This window comes from Trachypithecus francoisi, unplaced genomic scaffold (genome assembly GCF_009764315.1).
Source record: "Trachypithecus francoisi isolate TF-2019V2 unplaced genomic scaffold, Tfra_2.0 Lachesis_group3, whole genome shotgun sequence".
Lineage (NCBI taxonomy): Eukaryota > Metazoa > Chordata > Mammalia > Primates > Cercopithecidae > Trachypithecus > Trachypithecus francoisi.
The window spans coordinates 88587878-88607384 of record NW_022681468.1 but is presented as its reverse complement, the minus strand read 5'-3'; the positions used below and the strand labels follow the sequence as shown (position 1 = coordinate 88607384).

General features: G+C 49.2%; 1 protein-coding gene across 2 annotated transcripts in view; it reads right to left on the bottom strand.

Moving 5' to 3' along the window:
* ADAMTS17 (ADAM metallopeptidase with thrombospondin type 1 motif 17) overlaps window positions 1-19507 on the bottom strand; it is a 367322-nt gene that overhangs the window by 126387 nt on the left and 221428 nt on the right. For both annotated transcript variants that reach the window (XM_033188835.1, XM_033188836.1), the window contains 2 exons: window positions 17771-17937; window positions 9897-10024 (listed from right to left, as the gene is read on the bottom strand). In XM_033188835.1, coding sequence (XP_033044726.1) covers window positions 9897-10024; window positions 17771-17937 — 295 coding nt within the window. The remainder of the gene's footprint in view (window positions 1-9896; window positions 10025-17770; window positions 17938-19507) is intronic.

Here is a 19507-nt window from a genome sequence, read left to right as displayed (position 1 = left end):
AATGCCCAGACCAGATCTGCGCAACCACGTGTCTGTTGCTTTGTTTCACTTCAGAGCTCCAGTGCATGGTCTCCATACTTGCTTCTGGTAGGGCCACAGGGCTAATGCCCACAGAGCTGGTCTCTCCTGCTGGCCTCTTTCCTGGGACCTGTTCTAGCTCCTACCTGGGCTTTCTCATCTCAGGTGCTCTCTGCTGTAGACCTTCCCTACACTGGCTTCCTATAATTTTCAAACCACACCCTTGCTTGGTAGGAGTGAGTCTCTGGCTTCAGGCCTGGTTCCTTGTCCTGCACCTCAGTTAAGGTTTCCTGATTCAACAGCTTCTAGATGCCCCATTTGGTCCAGTTTCCCCCGGCCCCAAAGAAGGGGGCTTTTCAGGTCAGGTACAAACAGGAATGCATACAGGGTTACCCTTTCAGTTAATTCTGGAGACCATCCAGGGGCTGGGACAGGTTCGTGGGTTCTACCCACTCTACTTGGTGTTATTTCAGAGGCTGTCTGCATCTGGAGGCAGGGAATGCAGGGATGTCCATGGCTGAACAGCAGTGAGTCTAAGAGCTGATGGGCGACAGCCACAAAATCTGTCAGCGAGGGCATTTTCTTCCATTGTTTCAGTCAGCGCAAGCAACTTATAACCTTGGCAGAAACTGGGATGGTTTTCAAAGGGAAACTGCCATAGGACACAACCGAAGTCATTAATTCTGAACATTAGGGGAGCTTTGATGCTAGTATTTATGAGGCTTAGTGTTCCAAGAGAACAACAAGACCAAGCCCGAGGAAACTCCAGGCAATAAACTCTCTCAAGTCTTCCCATGTTATCCTGGTGATCCTTAGTTACTTTCCTAGGAATCTTCATCACCCATTTCTCAGCTTTCAAAGCAGGCCTTCAAGTTCCTGGCCAGCATTTGCCAGTTGCGCCCTGTGCCTCCGGCTAAATCAGGGTGTGTGTGACACCAAAGGACCAAGGGAACAATGCCCCATGGCATATTAAAGGCATGGGATGGTATGGGATGGGATGGAATGGTGGGAAAAGCACAAGTTCTTCACTGGTCAAGACAGCTCTTGTGAAACATGCAAAAAGTGCTTGGAAAAGTTTTAGTGCTCAGATCCGTGTGCTGAGGAGGGCACAGGATGGGCCGTGGACAGTGGGAAATGTCCATCTTTGGCTGTCTGAGTCCTGGATTCTACTCCAGAACTTTGCCCCTGTTGAAGATAACCAGTGACAACAGCCTCCTGGTCATCACACCTAGTAGATGTGTCTCCAGTCTCATCTTTCACCTCTTGTTCTCAGCATCCGCCATGTGTAACACCCACCCTGTCTTTGTTGTACATGTATTTATTCATCCAGGTGCCTGTTATGTGCCTAACCTGGGAATAAAGACATGTAAGACGGAGGGAGGCACCAGTGTGGAAACAAGCAGACACCCCAGAGCGTATGCCTGAAGATGCCCCAGAGGCCAAGGATGGCTCCTGTCTGATTCTCCTCCCAGCCCCTGGAAGACTCCTCCATCCTCTTGCTTCTTTGACTCCCTGAAAGTAGGCAGCTCCCCGGGGGCTCCCTGCTCCTTCTGCTTTTTTGCTTTCTTGGTAATTTCACCTTCTCCTTATTTCAGCCATCACTCTCAGGCAGAGAGCTCTTAAACCCACTTCTCCCTCACTCCACCCTAGCTCTCACTACTAAGCCTCTGCTGAGCAACCTCTCCAGACTTTCAATGCAACAACTTCTCCTCCAAAGCTGCCTGACTTCTTAATTCTAGTTGGACATCCCCTGCCACTGTCTTGGAACTGACAGATAGGTATCCTAGCCTGAAACCTCCAAGCCATTTCTGGCTCTTCTATTTTGGGATGTACCCAGTTAGTTGGTGAGCTTGCGTTTTTTGTCCCCTGAAAACCTCTATTGCCTACTTCTCCTCCATGTTCTCCTCCACTCCCTAGTTTACACCCTCCTTACTGAGGACATGAACTATGGGAACATTTTTCTCCTGCCTGCAGCCAGACTAATCTCCACACGATAAAAGAGATAAGATCTGTGGCCACAGATCCCCACTGCCTATCAGAAATGTTCACACATATGAATTTAAGACCCTTCATGATCTCATCTCAGCTGCTCACCAACTCAACCTCCCTTCTTCCCCCTCCAGATGCACAGTGAATCCAACCCCCTCCAGCCCACTCTTGCAGGCCCTCCCCATCAATGACCCCTCAGCCAGGTGGGCGGCTGGAATAGCCTCTTAACTCATTTCCTAGGATCTACTCGAATCAGTTATCCATAACAAGATCGCTTCACTCCTCTGCATCAATTCTGCCTGGGCCCTGGCTCCTTTGTGCCAGCCCCTGCCCTCCTCTGTTGCTGGAATGCACCCGTCTCCCTCTTGCTTCCCTCTGCCTGGAGCTCTTTGCCCCCAACTCTCTGCCAGGTTGGCTCTTCCTCAAAGGCTGTCTCCTCTAAGAGTCCTGCCATGCCACCTGCTCACTGTCCTCCTCAGCCACAGTCCCCCACTAGGTCTCTCTATGGTGCTATTTTCCTTTCTTCTTCACACATACCAATCTCTGGAATGATCATGTTTGTGACCTGACATGGTCTGTCCGTATGTTGGACAGCGACAGGGATCCTCTTGGTCCTGCTCCCCAATGAAAGCCCAGCACACACTATGGTGTGCAGCACTCAGAATGTGATCAACAAATACCTGATGCAGGAAAAAATGAAATTCCACCCTATGTGTTTTCTGCTGTGTCTAAGCGGAACCTCTTCTTGGTTGTTAAATCATGCCTTCACCTCTGGTCGTTGGGTTTTCACGTGAGTATGTGTCATCTCCCTAACCGACCATAAGCACATAGAGGACTGTGTCTCAGAATTCTTAGTATTCTTGGCCTTCCCCCATCCCCTGACACACGCGGTGGCTGGTGTGGTGTTAAGCACATGTGTGTTCAGTAAGTGCGTACAAATGATGACCTCTTATCAGCCTGGGGAGTTTAGTTTTCTCATATTTGAATTGGGACTTCCTTGCATAAGTTTTGATGGTACTTGTTTTTTTCTGGCTGGAATAAGCAGTACTTGCTTCCTTCCACTTATTAGCTATCTCCCAACTACTGCCTCATCCTATCTCTTCTGTTGGAGGGAGGCCACTGACTTCTTGAATGACTTTTAAGCAAGGGAAGATTTTAGGCCAGTTGTGCAGCCATGACTCCAGGATTGACTGGGTTCCTGGGTGAGTGTCGCCAGGGCCTGTAGTGCCCATCTTCCTCTTTCTTGACTTCATTCTTGTTTTGCTAAACTACATGTAACTTCTGCAGAATGGAGGCATGGAAAATAGAATCTCTGAGTTCTTCCGTGTCTCAAAATTAGTTTCCCTGCATGCTTGCTTGATAGTTTGGCTGCACGGAGAATTCCATAATTATCTCAATTTTCTGCCAGGGTCAGTTTTTTCTGTTTGTTTTTCTTGGTCTTTCTCCTTCATGCTGCTGGTTTTCTTCAAATAGCAGATGATGTCTGGTTGCCCACTCATATTTGAGTAAAAGCAACAGCAAGGCCAACCGAAGGAGATCTACATTTGAAGCTGGGCACTGCTGCATGGTAGGTTTCCTTTCATGACTAGTGGGAGGGAAACTGACCTCTACCCCCACTCAGAAGGCTGGGTGCCGTCCTCAGCACAGAGGCCTCCCTGCCTGCTCTGGGTTTCCTCAAACAGTCCGTTCCATGACCCTGGAAAGCAGCTCCCTAACATTTTACCTGACAAGCTCTGAGTGTGGGGTGGGGTCAGACACCGTCAGCATGGCGATGCACCCTCGGACTTGTTTTTAGCCCACTCTTCACTTCTGACCCTCCATTCTCAAGCCCACAACTCTCTGGTTGGGCTGTCTTTTCAGTTGCGACTCTCCACTTCTTCCAGCTCTGGTCTCTGCTGCTTTGTTCCTGCATGACACTTCCATCCACTTCTGTCGTCCAGAAAGAGGTGGGATCTTTCACCTGGAGGCTCCTGCTTCCCTTCACTGTTTGTGCTGGTTTAGTGGAGTCCCACATGGAAGAGGCAGGAACATGTGGCTTGGTCTACCTGCTTCAACCAGAAGTTGTCATGGGAGGTTAATCAGAAAAAAGGGGTGCAGGGAACGACCTTCGGGTTTCAGGCACTGCTCTCCATAAAGGTTTGGCACCCACAATAACACACGTTAGAGATGCCAGCTGCAGGGTCATGGTGCAGGGAAAGGCAGTATTTGAGGAGCATTGTGAAGATGCAAACCCAGGCTCAAGTGCCAGGCACGCTTTCCTGCAGGCTTGTTACCTCTGCTTTACCTGGGGGTCCTCTGAGACCAGGGTCTCTTTGAATTCTCCTAAACTTCCCCAGTAATTCTACCTGCCTTATAGATAATCTCTGGACACGAAATAGGAGGCCAATAAATTCCTGGCAATGAAAGTGGTCCATTGAAATGGGCTCCAGATTCCAGAACCACTGAAATCCTAAGAACACATAATCCATCCATCCAGCCACTTTTTTTTTTTTTTTTTTTCCTTTTTTGAGATGGCATCTCTCTCTGTCACCCAGGCTGGAGTGCAGTGGCATGATCTTGGCTCACTGCAACCTCCACTGCCCGGGTTCAAGCAGTTCTCCTGCCTCAGTCTCCTTAGTAGCTGGAATTGCGGGCATGGACTACCATGCCCGGCTAACTTTTGTATTTTTGGTAGAGACGGGGGTTTCACCATATTGGCCAGGCTGGTCTCGAACTTCTGACCTCAGGTAATCCGCCTACCTTGGCCTCCCAAACTGTTGGGATTACAGGTGTTAGCCACTGCACCTGGTCTCTTCTTTCAATATGCAATTAAAGGCTTTCCTCTAGGCCAGGGTATAGGGAAGCACAGATTAATCAGACGCGATTCCTCCACTGAAAGTCAACAGGCCCTGAAGGTGTTTTGGCTTGGTATTCATCAAGCCCAGGATATGTATACAAATTACAACACCAAGCAAGTAGGAACTGAATTGGAGAATGTTGGCTGCAAGTGTGCACAAACCAGTAAGGCAAGCATAGCTGGGTCTCAGGTACATTTGGGTCTGTCCACTGTCCAACGGGCAAGGCCGTGTGTCAGCTGGACTCACTCTTTGCATGTCAGCAGCTCCAGATGCAGTTGTGTATCAGAGACTTATTATCCCAGTTTCTTTCCTTCTGGAGGCCAACAGTAGGAATCATTAATGATGGGACTCTTGATTTATAGGGGCTTGCTGAAAAATATACAATGTTTGTGTTACTTCCCCCAATTCCCTCCCAATTTTATGAGTGCCGTTAAGTTTAATTTCAGCATGTTAAGTAATTTGTGACTCACTGAAATGAAACTTAATTCAGTCCTCATAAAAACAGAATAAAATGGTATTTCCATGTTTCATGTTATGGTTTGAATCAGCCTGCTATTTGAAGCGTAGTGGAATCTACTCAAAATGCCATTTTGAAGTCTCTCATCCCCTACCAACTAGTTACTATGTTCCTCGACATTTCCCAGAATGCCGTCTGTTACCCCAAAATAGCACAATTTATAGCTGAAGGGGAAAGAGAGGGAGACGCTGGTAGGCAAACCACAGCAATATTTCTGTGAGTGCTGTCTCGCATAAAATGTGGGTGATTTGTATGTTTAATCCGTTGTAATTAGACAATTATTACCAATGAATAGATACAGACTCTCCACTCATTAGGCCCCTGAGATTTTAAAATTACAATTACTATTATTTTTCTTAACCATTTTTTTCTTGCTTTATGCATTCACAAACGCCACAGGAATCCAGAATGTTCCATCTTGGCAGTTACTGCAACAAGACATAAGTACTATATTTAAATTGAATTTGTGATCTTATTTAAGAATGCTCAATTTTTATAAAAGTTCATTAACTGTGACTAATAATTTGGAGTTTTGTGAGCATCGATTTAAGAGTGGGCTGAGGTTAATCTTTACAGTATCTGTTTGAAGAAAGTACTGTTAAACCAACAGCAGACGGCTTTTTAACTTCCTTCAGAAAGCAAGTTGTTTCTCAGGGTTTTAACCTGGAGAGGTGCATGCAGGCAGGTGCTGTTGCCACCCGTCAGGATGGTGGCTCTTTTGTAAAGACTGGTGGACTGCCTGGAGGCAGCGGGTTACCCGGGAGATGGTGCTTTCGAGAACTGGCAGGCAGGGTCCCTGCAGTGGCAGGGTAAGGCTACCGAGGAACAAGAGACCACCATCGAGCATCGTGAAAGGTGCCTCCATCTGCACCTGCACACCCCAGTGACTCTACTTGATTAATGTGAGGCACAGTGCAGGCGCCAGCCAATTCCTGTAAGGATGATGACAATGGTGGAGGCACTGGAGATAGACTGGGGCTGGTCCTGGGGATGGAGTGCCATCTGGGAACAGGAAGGCGTGCATCCCAATGTCACTCCCATCACATCTGCAATGGACTGGATGTTCGTGTCTTCTAGAATTCATAAACTGAACTGTTCATACCAGTGTGATAGTATTTGGGAGTGAAGCCTCTGGGCGGTGATTAGGTCAAGAAGGGGTAGAGCTCATGAATGTGTTGGTGCCTTTGTAAGAAGAGGCTAGGGAGCTAGCTATCTCTCTTATTTTTAGTTTTTTGAGATGGAATCTCACTCTGTCGCCCAGGCTGGAGTGCAATGGTGTAATCTCGGCTCACTGCATCCTCCACCTTCCGGGTACAAGCAATTCTCCTGCTTTAGCCTCCTGAGTAGCTGGGATTACAGGCGCCCGTCACCACACCCAGCTAATTTTTTTGTATTTTTAGTAGATATGGAGTTTCACCATGTTGGCTGGGCTGGTCTTAGAACTCCTGACCTCCAGTGATCTGCCCGCCTCAGCCTCCCAAAGTGCTGGGATTACAGGTGTGAGTCACCACACCCGGCCTCAAGAAAAGCATTCTTTTTTTTTTTTTTTTAAGACATCCTCTCCCTCTGTCACCCAGGCTAGAGTGCAGTGGCACAATCTTGGTTCACTGCAACCTCCGCCTCTCAGGCTCAAGTGATCCTCCCACCTCAGCCTCCAGAGTAGCTAGGACTACAGGCCTGCACCACCATGCCTGGATACTAGCTCTCTTTATGCCATGTGAGGACACAGAGTGGCAGCAGTCTACAGCATGAAAGTGGGCCTTCACCAGAACCGAATGACACCGGCCCCTGGATGTTGGATTTCCAGCCTCCAGAACGTTGAGAAATAAATGTCTGTTGCTTATAAGCTACCCAGTCTAGTGTATTTGTTAGAGCAGCCTGAATTGACTAGGATAACACCCAAGTACAGAACAGGGTTGGGCTCAATGGTATCCTGATGACTACAGACTTAGGCCATTCAAATGCCTTGAGCAGCATCTTGTCTTTGATTTCACTGACTAAAGGTTTCATTGTCATAGTATGGAGAACATCCACTAGTTGAAAAGGCTATGATTAAAACCAAAGTCATGGATGGGCCCCATTGGCACAGATCACACAGAGCAGAAACTATGTCCAGCCAGTAACACAGACCCCACTGGCTAGAGAATTTCAGGATTCTTAGAAATGCCTCCCCATTGGCAAGAATGCTGCAGAAGATGCTGGCAGAGGTTGGGGGTGGCTTGGCTGGTGCTGCTCTAAAGGGTGCAAGAACTCTAACTTGGGAGGAACGTTAAGTAATTGAGCAGGATGGTCTGTGCAAGTGTGTAATTTAGGAAGGACACCAGCCCTGCACTTGGCTGGTTAGTTGTTCACCAAGAACCATCGGCAATGCCTCATTTCAGTAACAACGATAAGGGCTTTGTTCATACCGCCTGAGGGGCAGGGCCTTGGACACTGTTTGTTACAAGGAAGCAGCCAGGAGAGGCCAGCTCAACCCACTCATCACTGCCTCCCTCCCTGTGAGGCTGCTGTGCCAAGACTCTCGGGCACCAGGCGCTTATCACCCACACTTATCTGTATTTGATAACACAGCCAGGCAGTGCCAAAGGAGTCTGGGTCTTGTCAAACTTTTCCCTGAAAAATCCCAGTTTCAGACTGATTTGGCCTTAGCAGGAAAAAAACATCTGTTTGGGTTGAAACAGTTTGCTGCAGCAATCACCCTGGAAGTTGTCTCTGTGTCTGCCTTTATGCCTTGCTTCCTTCTTGTTCTGTTTGTCACACACACTAAACTATTGATGCCTATGCACTCTGCTAGGCACTGAGCAAGCAAAGAGCATAAGCGGATCTGCTATCCACATGGGCAAGTGGACCTGACGCCTGGAAGCCAGCATCTGGCTCAGCCACAGTTCCGTGAGGGCAATGTATGGTGATCCTGTCACTGATCTGCCTGCTCCAGATATCAGGAGCTGCCATCGCCACTAGCTCTTGGTGGGCTCCCCAGTGGAGGACACAGTTGAGGGAACATGGCCATAGGATGACGGGAACAGGTGTGTGTGGTGAGGGCAGAGGGCTCCCTGGGTGCTGTGGTCTGAATGTTTGTGTCTCCTCAAATCCATATGTTGAATCATCACCCCTCAAGGTGATGGTGTTAGGAGGTGGGATATTTTGGGAGGTGACTGGGACACGAGGGCAGAACCCTCAAGAACAGGATCAGGGCCCTCATGAAAGAGACTCACAAGAGAGCTCCCCAGCCCCTTCCACCATGCGAGGACACAGCAAGAAACGCTGTCTATGATAAGCAACCCCTCACCAGATCCCAAATCTGCCCGTGCCTCAATGCCTCAATCTTGGACTTCCCAGCTTCCAGAACTGTGAGTAATAAATGTCAGTTGTTCATAAGCTGCCTGGTGTATGGTGCGTCGTTACAGACGCCCAAGCTAAGATGCTGGGGCTCTCTCACAACATGCCCAGATTGATCCAAGTCATCAGGGAGTATGGTGCCTGTGGCATAAGTGAGGTGTCACACCCCTCTAGGCATGAAAAATACACAGCTTCTTGACACCCACCCCCTATCCCAGCTGCTGTACCACCTCAGGAGGTGCTCATTCTGAGGGACAAAATGGGAGCACGGAGTCACCTCTGCTACCCCAGGCCAGGAGCCCCAGCTGGGGAGGTTAAGGGCTACAGATGGCCCCCAGCTTGGGCAGGGTTAATATAGGTGAAGGGCAAGCTTCCTTCCTTCTTCTCGTGTTCCCTCCCTCCCTTTTCTTTTTTTTTTTTGATGAGATGGAGTCTTGCTCTGTTGCCCAGGCTGGAGGGCAGTGGCACAATCTCAGCTCACTGCAACCTCCGCCTCCCAGGTTCAAGCAATTCTCCTGCCTCAGCTTCCCAAGTAGCTGGGATTACAAGTGTGCGCCACCATGCCCAGCTAATTTATTTTTGTATTTTTAGTAGAGACAGAGTTTCACCATGTTGACCAGGCAACTCCTGGCCTTATGATCCTCCTGCCTCGGCCTCTCAAAGTGATGGGATTACAGGCGTGAGCCACCACACCCGGCCTCTCTTTCTTTTCTCAAATGATTTTTATCAGTCATGGCCATCCAGCCCTCAATGCCTTTGGGACTATATACCAGTAGATGGGTGCTCCCCGACAGCTGGGCGCATCTGCCTGGCGTTACCTGCACAGGAATTGGCTCAGTTCCGCCGTCTCTTTTGCACTAAACAGAGCCTGGCCTGTGCAGACATCCTTTAGGTGCATCTTAGTACCCTGCCTACCTTCGTCTTAGTCATGATGTCTAAAGCAATTTTCAGTCTTAGAATATGTTGCGCCTGTTCTTTCAGCCACCTCCACTCCTTGTTGGCCTAGCACTCAGTCATTACTGAGCTAGGGGTGGTGCGCCAGGCAACACTGGCTGCAGGAGGTGGCATCGCTGGGTGCCTTCCTAAGAAAATCCACTCCCCGAGGCCTCCTGAGACCTCTGTTCTACCCCACTCCCTGTCTGGGGAGAGAGAGTCTCCCCTCCAAAGCCCCACCAAGGACTGAAGAAGTACGTCACCTGGCATTTGCCGTGCACGCAGAGATCAGTCTCGTAGGGCCCGCAGGGTGTGCCATCCAGGACCCTGTCGGCCACCAGCAGTGGGGACTCCTTCCCGAGGGGTGAGCAGTAGAGTTCACATGGCTTATCTGAGGAGGGAAAGGTTGGGGGATGTTGACATGGGAAGGTGTGCGTCGGCCATGCAGGGCGCAGGTACATGTGGGCAGTGGGAATCCCTGAGGAAGAGAGGTCGGCACAAGTCAATAAAGGTGTATGAGTTCAGGTACAGGCTCCAGCTCCTCTAAACAGCAAGTGGAAAAAGACCCACAGCCTCAGGAATGACAGCGCAGGTCTGAGCTCTGTGGGGCTGCCTTTTCTCATCTCTCTATCCTTTGCAACGATACAGCATTTCCTTTCCCTTAAGGCATCAAATATATCCAGCTGAACAAAGGAATAGTTGTGTGCTAATCTCTACATTGAATACACGTCAAGGGTGAGCGGAGCCACTCTTATAGCAGGGGTGCAAAGGGAGGGGGAGGGGAAGGTGAACGAAAATGGCTCTGAGTTGGGGGAGTGGCTCCAAGGGTCTCCATGACAGTAGCTTTGGTAACAGCTTTAGTGCTCCCCTAGCTGCTGGGTGACAGTTGCAGAGCTGTGCTATGGGGCACGGAGATCCCAGAAGGAAGTGAGTGGGAGTAAGGGGGACAAAGGGGACATGTGGGCCGCTAGGACAACTTATATGAGCCGCATGTGCACTCAGCCAGGATGGAAACCTGGGTTTCCCCTGCTCCTAAAAACATGTGACCTCCCAGAACATGCCCAGCTCCCAAGTCTTTGCCCAGGATGCTCTCTCTGCCTGGAAATCCCTCGCAGCACCTTGCCTTCTACTGCCCTGGAAGCTTCCACCCTGCAGCTCTTCTCTCATGCCAGCTGTGACGTGGGGTGGGACTAGCATCTCCACACGCACTGTGCACGCACCTCCATTAAAGCGCCAGCATCTGCCTGTTGTCCTAGAATTGTTTGGGCACCTCCCATAAATGAAGGGATTTATTATAAGGCAGGTCCCACTGCTAAAGGAGTGTGAGAGGGATGACTTTTAATCATCTTCAGATTGAAGTAATGCTGAGTCTGTGAGCTCTTAGAGGGCAGGGGACTTAAGCTTTCATTTTTTTGTCCCCACACTAGGCCCAGGACCTGGCTCACAGAAAGACTCAGTGTGTGCATGTGTATATATGTATATGTATACATATATACACACATACATATACATATATACACATATATGTATGTGTGTGTGTGTGTGTGTGTGTGTGTGTGTATATATACACATATAGAATTTGGTTTTTTGAGACAGAGTCTTGCTCTGCTGCCCAGGCTGGAGTGCAGTGGCGCAATCTCAGCTCACTGCAAGCTCCGCCTCCCGGGTTCGCGCCATTCTCTTGCCTCAGCCTCCCGAGTAGCTGGGACTACAGGTGCCCGCCACCTTGCCCAGCTAATTCTTGTATTTTTAGTAGAGACGGGGTTTCAATGTGTTAGCCAGGATGGTCTCGATCTCCTGACCTTGTGATTCGCCCACCTCCGCCTCCCAAAGTGCTGGTATTACAGGCATGAGCCACTGTGCCCGGTAAGACTCAGTATATATTTTTGAACAAATAGGTTTAATATATTTTGTTCTTCTGTAAGTAACTGAGCAAGAGGAATGCATTTTCTCCCCTCTCTCTCTTTTTCTCAGTCACCTTACCCTAATGCTATCTATGTGGTTACTTTGCACAGGGGGAGAGTCAAAGACCTTCTTCATCCTCCTTGCTGCTTTTTGTCTTCTCCACCAGGCCTCCTCAGTGGGTCCTTTTGGTGGCCTGGGGCTAGCAAGGGGACAGAGAGAGGCTTCTGAGCCGACCTGGCCTCAGAGGACCTTGGCATCCCACCTGCAGAGTTCTCATCAGGGCAAATGTGCTGTCTCGTGATTGGAGGACTAAACCACCCCTGTGTTCGGTCGCTTTCCAGGCCTTCTGTCCCACGAAGCTCTGCTGCTCAGCAGGCTCCGTAGGAAATCTTGTCTTACAGCACTGGAAAGAAGCTCCAGGAGTGTGGTGGAAATGCTTCACTCAGTTCTTCCAGTTAGCTGTGGGGGAAAACATCTGCTCGAGAGTAGACTGGAGATCTTAAGCTTCCCAGGTCAGCAGAGTAATGATGCCTCACCATATATCCATTCACCAAGCAGGGACTGAGCCCCTCCCTCATACAAGGCATGCTGGGGGCATTTCTAGGGAAAGACAGACACGTGATGTTTGCTTCTGAAGGCCCCAGTGGGCTCATGGACAAGTGCGTAGCAAATCCAGGATGAAGCCACATGTGACAGGTCTGATGGGAGCTGTCGGAGGGCTGGGTGCAGCCTGGAAGGAATGACTCATTTCCTGTGCTGGCAGGCTAGGGGCAGCTGTCCTTCCATTTGCAGGGAAGGACCTCAGGAGGTGGCTGCTGGAAGGAGAACTCTGGAAGATGGAGATGTACACTGAGATTAGCTTGAGGGAGCTTGCTTGACAGGGTCACTGAGGTACCCTCTGGGGCCCTGAGGTTCCCCAAGCATCTTGGGGAGCTGGTGGGAGACATAGAGGAGCACAGCCCCCAGCGTGGGGTCTACTCCACATACTGGGCTGCCTCTACCGTTTCACTGAAAGCAAGGGTCCCTTGGCTGAACTGGATTTTAATTACCTTCAGACTGAAATGCAGACTCAGTATTGGGAGTAATTGAGCTTTGAGGTGAATTGTTCAACAGTAGTAAGGATGATGAAATCATAAATGATATTTACTATCACTGTGTTCCAGGCAGCATGCTAAGTACTATCTATTCATTTCAGGTGGGTGCTGTCATCGTTCCATTATACAGACATGCACACAGGGCTCACAGAAAGTGCTCGACTGTCTGCAGTTGGTGGGCCACGCCCCAGCATCTTGGCTCCAGCCTGGTTCTTTTTCCATCATCGCAATTTCCTCTCTAAACTGAGAACTCCTAAGGCCAAAATTATCAAGAGCAAAGTAGCATTGCTAAAAACAAATCATCAGTTTCATGCATGTTTCTGGCTTGAGTGTATCCTCTGATTTGAGCAGAAGTGGAAGTGGGACTTGGGTAGAAAAGCAGAGGCTGTTTTTCAGGCAAGTTAGAAAGGCCAGACTTGAAAAGGACGAAGGCTGTTTATCTGGACTCTTTAGGGTAAACAGAGAAATGTGGACTCTGCAAAGCAGGAAGGCCAACCTCAGCTGAAGGGATGCTGGCCATGAGCCTCGCAGGAAGGAACGCTCAGCTCCACCTGCATTCAACTCTCTCACATGCAGACACTGCCCTCCACAGCTTGGACAGCCGGGGACACTCGGGCTCCAGAACAGAGTCTAGAGGTGGGGCTTCCTTTCCCTGCTCAGTCAGAACTCTCCATTTGTCCATCTTCTCTTTGAGGGCTCTGCTTGGAATTCAGGGTACCCACACCTCTAGCAAACTATGTGGCATGATCTCCCAAAGGATAAGGTTTTTAAAATGTGAGGAGGAGGCTCAGAATTCCTCAAAATTCTCTATTTCCCTCCAGGCTGCCTTAGGTGGGAGATTAATCTCCAGGAACAAGGCCCCAATAAATAACATGAGGTGGTGAGATTCAGCTTTGGGCACAGCATCAACACTCTTACATTCCCAGTAGTACAGAAGGAGATCACATTTTCTTAAAAGTTATACAACCACACACTTGAAGGAAGGAAGCTTGGAACGTGCCATCTGCATGGCTGGTGTGTGCTGAGATGGAATTCTGACTGATGCTGCAAAGCCTGGAGCCAGTCTGGCTTCCTACTGGCCTGCCTGGCATTAGAACTTCCGCTTGGCTGGAGGAGGTCACAGGCAGGGCAGGGAAGATGGGCTCAGAAGCTTGGGAGCCACATGGTCACATGTGCCCCCTGGAGGTTTGAAACATTCCTCTGCAGTGCAGAAGACACTCGTGGTTCTCAGTAGTCTCACTGCTCTCTCTCTCTCTCTAGACCAGCAGTTAGAAGGTCTTAGTATGGTGGAGACATTGCTTTATTTTGAGTTAATCACAGCACTCATCCAAGTTCTCACTGGTCCTCTGTGGGGGACACATGCTGAAGGGGCTACTCAGACTCCTGTTCCCAAAGCTGCCCACCCCGGCCCCCTCATCAGTCCCCGGCAGACAGGCCTCTGTGGATTTGACCAGCAGTGAGCGCCTGTCCATAGCTGGCCTATTCCTCGTCTCTTTCTTGGGAACTCAGTACTGAAATTCAGATGCAGAGAAGTCATGTCTGCTTATGCTTGATGGATCCCAAAGAAAGCTACACTCCTTTATATGTAATTCAGAAATCCAAAAAGCTCTGAAAACTGTAAGTGTTCTCTTCCATTTGTGGCAAACAATCTGGCAGCAAAACCAGCCTGGACTGATGTGAGCTCTTGGTAGTGTTAGTATCCCCCTTAATGAGGTTACCTGGTGGACAGACCCACGTGTCTGACTATGGGGTGCTTTCCTGGAGCCCACCAGTGATACAAATATTTGGTTGGTGCACCATTCTTACCTTTTGAACACATAAAATGCTCTGCAACCTGAAATGTATGTGGCCCAAAAGGATCTGGATATGGGATGTGGATTTACATAAGAGGTGCCGTGGGCTACCCTGCCAGCTTGCACGTGGACAAGTTCTGAGAAAGCCAGTGCAGTGGGTGCATGGGGGTGCGACTGCCAAACACAAGCTGCAGAGACCACTGAGCTAAGGTCCTGACATCTTCAGCTTTGCAACAGCTTCCCTCCTTTTCATTAAGCAGCCCCAGCTGGTTTGGCAGAGCTGGAGTCAGAGAGTCCTAACCATCACGCCCTTCATCCCCACAGAGGCTCAGACCTGGGGGGTTCTGCTGTGCCAGGCAGGAGGAGCTGGGAACGCACAGCCACGTCCAGACGCAGCCTTTGCCAAGCTCTCCGACACTTCAGTGGGCCCGCGGCCTGCTGGCCTGGGCAGGGAGGACTGAACTCTTGAAGATTTCCACTTCAATGAGATTCCACGGGAAAAGCAGAAACAGGGTGGGTTTGGCAGTGGGCCATCTCAATGGGTTTCTGTCTAAAGGCTTTTCCACTTACAAATATTTTCTAAGGAGGGTCTTTGTCTTCTTTTGGAGGTGGGATGGATTTGTGGTCCTGAATCCTCGCTTGGAAAATCTACCTCTGCAAGAATTCCTTTTTCTTTTTAAAAAAGGGAGAGAAAAAAAAGAAAAAAATATAGCTTCCCTTCTCTTGAACTGTGCGTCACTCGCCAAAGAATTCCGCAGCGATAGCACTGCTATGAATAGGGCAGTCATAATGGGCTTCAGAAGAGCCCGGAGCCCAACCACAGGAATCGTTCCTATCATGGCTCAGCTAGAACTGTGCCTTTTATACATGGGGTTTTCAGAGGAACACTTATAATCCGTATTCTCCTCCTGCCTTCTAAATTGGCCCTTTATTATTTTGCTTTTACCCTTTAGGAAATGCTCCTTTTAAAAGTGCTGGCTTCTGTTTGTATTCGAGAGAGAAATGAAACTGCAGATGCAAGAAGTCAAGGCGATTCTAACCCAGAGGAGGACGTGTCGAGCTACCTGTGCAAAGCTCCGAGCATGAGGTCTCTCCTTCAAACGCCAGATACTTAGTGCCTGTTAGCTGTCCTTATCCAACAGGGCTGCTCTTTTCCGATCAAAGGTGGTAGCACTCTAGTAACAATAACTTATGACTTAGGCAGAGAGAAACAGAAAGTAAGTGGGTGAAAGGTCACATTCCCAATCCACGCAGCTCCCCAAAGAGCTACACCGCAAGGCTTCCTGGGTGGAGGATCTGGGCAGACTGAAGTCCCAGCCACTGTGGTGATAAGGCAACCAAAGAGTCCAGCCATCCAAAAGCGGTCAGAAGGAAAACAGAAGTTTAATCTGGACTTGGAGAAAACTGTGGAAAAACAGACATTTAAGTGGGATTTCTGTGTTGAATAAATGAGACAGGAGCATTGAAAACTGAAGCAGGCAACCAGGGAAAGAACAACTTGGTGCACAAAGTTGAGCTGAAATTTGAAGAGCGCGAATCTGTCCCAGACCTGACCTCTTCTTGCTCCTGCAAAGTGGGAGCGGACAATAAAGAGGTCTAAAAGCATCTTTATCTGGCATGCTGGGGAAAGCTGAAGGTTCGGATTCAAGGCTGCTTCTCATGGGAACCAAATGGCAGCTCTCTCGCTTCCAATTAGGGGTCTGGGTGTGCCTGACACAGCGGGAAATCTCCTGCTGCCTCCTGACACCTCCTGCATCCGATTCATGGCCAGGCAGAGAGAGGCAAAGGTCCACGTGCAAGCGCATGGCTCTAGTCACACTCGTTTTTTTTAGGAGGGCAGGTCTCCTCTCTCCCTCATCTGCAGGGAAAGTTCAGAGTGCAAAGGCCATGTTTCTCTTGAATTCTGCTGGTGAGCTGATGGCACAGCTACATTACACAGTCCCCGAAGGTGGTGTTCTTTTTAAAAAAGGAGAATGACAGGGGCTCCCCAATACTTTTAAATGAGTCCTCATTTGAGTGGGCTGGTGTCATCTGCTACAGTTTAGAGCATCACATGTTGCTTTACGAGTCAGCTCAAAGAGGATGGGTCAGGCTGTTAGACTAAAAGCTGCAGATCTGAGGCTGCTATTCCAGAGATGCCTGGGCCTACCTTCACACAGCTATGCACACTTGAACTTGTAATCGCAGACCACCGAATGCAGATTTCAAAGGCTCTTCCCATCACAGGGAAGAAAAAAAAGACCTGGCATCTGAACGTCATTCTTCTGCAAAACATTTTTGAGGCTGTCTAAAAATCAGACCCAGTTTCTTGAGTTCTTCTTCAAGCTCCCTCACTCCACACCCATGAAGTCATGCTGTCTGTCTTCTTCAAGTGTTGGAAGCCAGACGATAGCTGCCTATTTTCTGTGAGTCAGCTGCTCTGGAACTGGGGTCAGCTCCCGCCCTGGCCTCTTGTCAGCCGCAGGCACTTAGAGGTGTCCTGTAACCTCATTCCCTCTGATCTTCTGCACAGCTTGTTTTGCGTATTAAATGAGACAATGTATGTAGAGCTAACTTGTGTCTTGTACATGACATACCGATAAACGGGCTCACATGTCATCATTATAACACAAAGTCTTGTTTCCTAAAGAAGAACAGTTTTAGGTGAAAAAAGAAAAAAACAACAACCCTGAAGCGGGCCCTGGGGTGTCCTTATCTATTAAGGACATTAATTAAGCAGACATTACAAATGTATACATGACACACCACCTAGTACTTCATCAGCTACTGGAAATGCTGGCAGTGGCCCAATGGGGCAGAGCCTCTTCATTCAGGAGAAAGCTCTTGGAAAGAAAATGTGGCCTGTGCTTATTATCATCTTTCCCAAGTTGTAAACTATTCTCAAAATGTCCCCCAACATCCTAGCCAAGGATTAAGAGCCAATACAAAATAAACCAAGAGAAGTAATACAGGGAAGTATCCACAGTGTAAACCCAGACAGCAGCCACACCAACACACTGGGATGCTCCTGTAAAGCCTCGGTCTCCTCAGCTTATCCTGGGTCCCTCTACACATGGCGCCAGGGGCAGGATGCCAGCACAGCCTCCTCGCTACAAATGGGGTTGCAGGATGCACCTGGCCTGCTGCCTACTTCAACAGCTGCAGTTGGAACATCTCAGAGAGTTGGGTCATTCAAGGTCAACCCCACAACTTACAAAGTTGGGCTGCAGCTCACTTGGGCAGAGGACTGGAGTATCTTGCTGGGTTGGTTTGGGAAAGGGATGCTCCCCGGCTTCCCTACGTGGTTTGCACATTCCTTGGGGAGGATAGGAGGTTGCCATGCAAGGACATGCCATATGCCTTTACCATCAACCACCACAGCTGTCAGCAGGCCTTTCTTCTTGGTGCTCAGCCGGTCGTGCGCCTGGCACTGCTGGTCCCGGAAGCTGGGCAGACCCTTGGGGCAGGGCAGGTTCTCGCAGACCGCGTGTTCCACACTGGCACCCAGGCAGTGTGTGCCTCCAGGCCCAGGGCTAGAGGGAAGACGAAGGTCTGCATTAACCAGATGGTGCAACTAAAGAGCAGGAGAGCGGTGTTTCTGTCTCTCTCGCCAGGAGAGGGGGAGGGCAGGGCAAGGTTTCCAAAGCCACCCCCTCTCTGCTGTTACAGACCAAATGCCCACAATCCCAGACCCACATTGCCGGCATGTTTAAGTGAATCCTCTGAAAGGTGCAGCTGAGAACTGCAAATCAAGGTCATATGGAAAGAGAAGGCAGTGAGTATCAGTTCAGCAAGATCTACCCATTGTGTCCTTTATCTGATCTGAACTTAAAATTTGGCCATGGGTAACACTGAAAACCCAAAGGACATTTTTGGAGTGTGTGTGTGTTTGTGTGTGTGTGTGTGTGTGTTCTGCAGGGGTCTTCTCTGACATGAAGACCTGTAAATGGTCCTCAGGTATACTCTGGAGGTTAAGTTTCAGGATGAGTAAATACATAGCTCGTTTACTTTATAATGAAAAGAATAAGAACAATGAGTTCACCTGCTCATGGGCTTTGAGTGGAGACCAGTTAGATCCGGGCTGGGCTACCTTTACCTAGGCAGGTGTGAGACCACACATGGTCAATGCTGTGGTCTTGGGTCCTAGATGCTCTGTGCCAAGGCTGGGGTTTTAAGCCATTCTGGAGACCCAGGCTGTGTTCACTGGCCAAGTCTACACGTGTGAGGGCCTGGCTGGCCAAAGCATGGCTCTGCCCTGTGCTTCTGCAAGGCCCCAGGGTGTCCTTGGAGGACTCAGGCCTGGGCAACCTCACTGGTTCCATTCATTTCCATGATGCCAAGGTCATCATGATGGAATAAGATTTCTTATCCACTCCCATTCCCAACACTTTTTATTGAAATTCAGCCTACGAAAGAAAGAAAAGGGCACACATCCAAACTGTTCTGCTCAATGAATTTCCACAAATCACACACACCTGTTGGCCAAATGTCATCTCGACACATTATTCATTTCATGTTGTGTAATTCTTTTTCTTCCTTTGTCATTTTTCATGTTCAGAGAGCAAGGCCACCCTGCGATTGTTGCTTTAGGGGAGAGATATAACAGCAGAAGAGGGCAGAAACCTTTGGGCTTTTGTGTCACAAAGGTCTTCAACCAGGGGTTGAAAAGCTGTTTCTGTGAAGGGCCAGATAGTGAATATTTTTGGTTTTGTGGGCCATACAGTCTCCAATCACTCAACTGCCACTGTAGCACAAAAGCAGCTAGAGATAACATGTAAAAGAACAGGCATGGCTGTGTCCCAATAAAACTTTATCAAACACCTGGTGGTAAGCCAGATGTGGCCCATGGGCCTTAAGTTTGCCAGCTCCTGGTTTACACAGATGTCTTGGAGAAAATATCCTGATGAGAAAGGCCCCTTTCATACTTCTGTCTACCTCATACACACCAGAAAACAGTTCCCTTCCCCAGGAGAAGAAGAGATCTAGAGAGATTAAACCTACTGGTGGCCCCATAGTGGGGCCCTGAGCTCTGCTGGTCTTCAAGTTAGGCAATAGCTAAACCTCTAGAAGGTTTATGGAATCTGAGAAAAGAGAGGCCTTGTG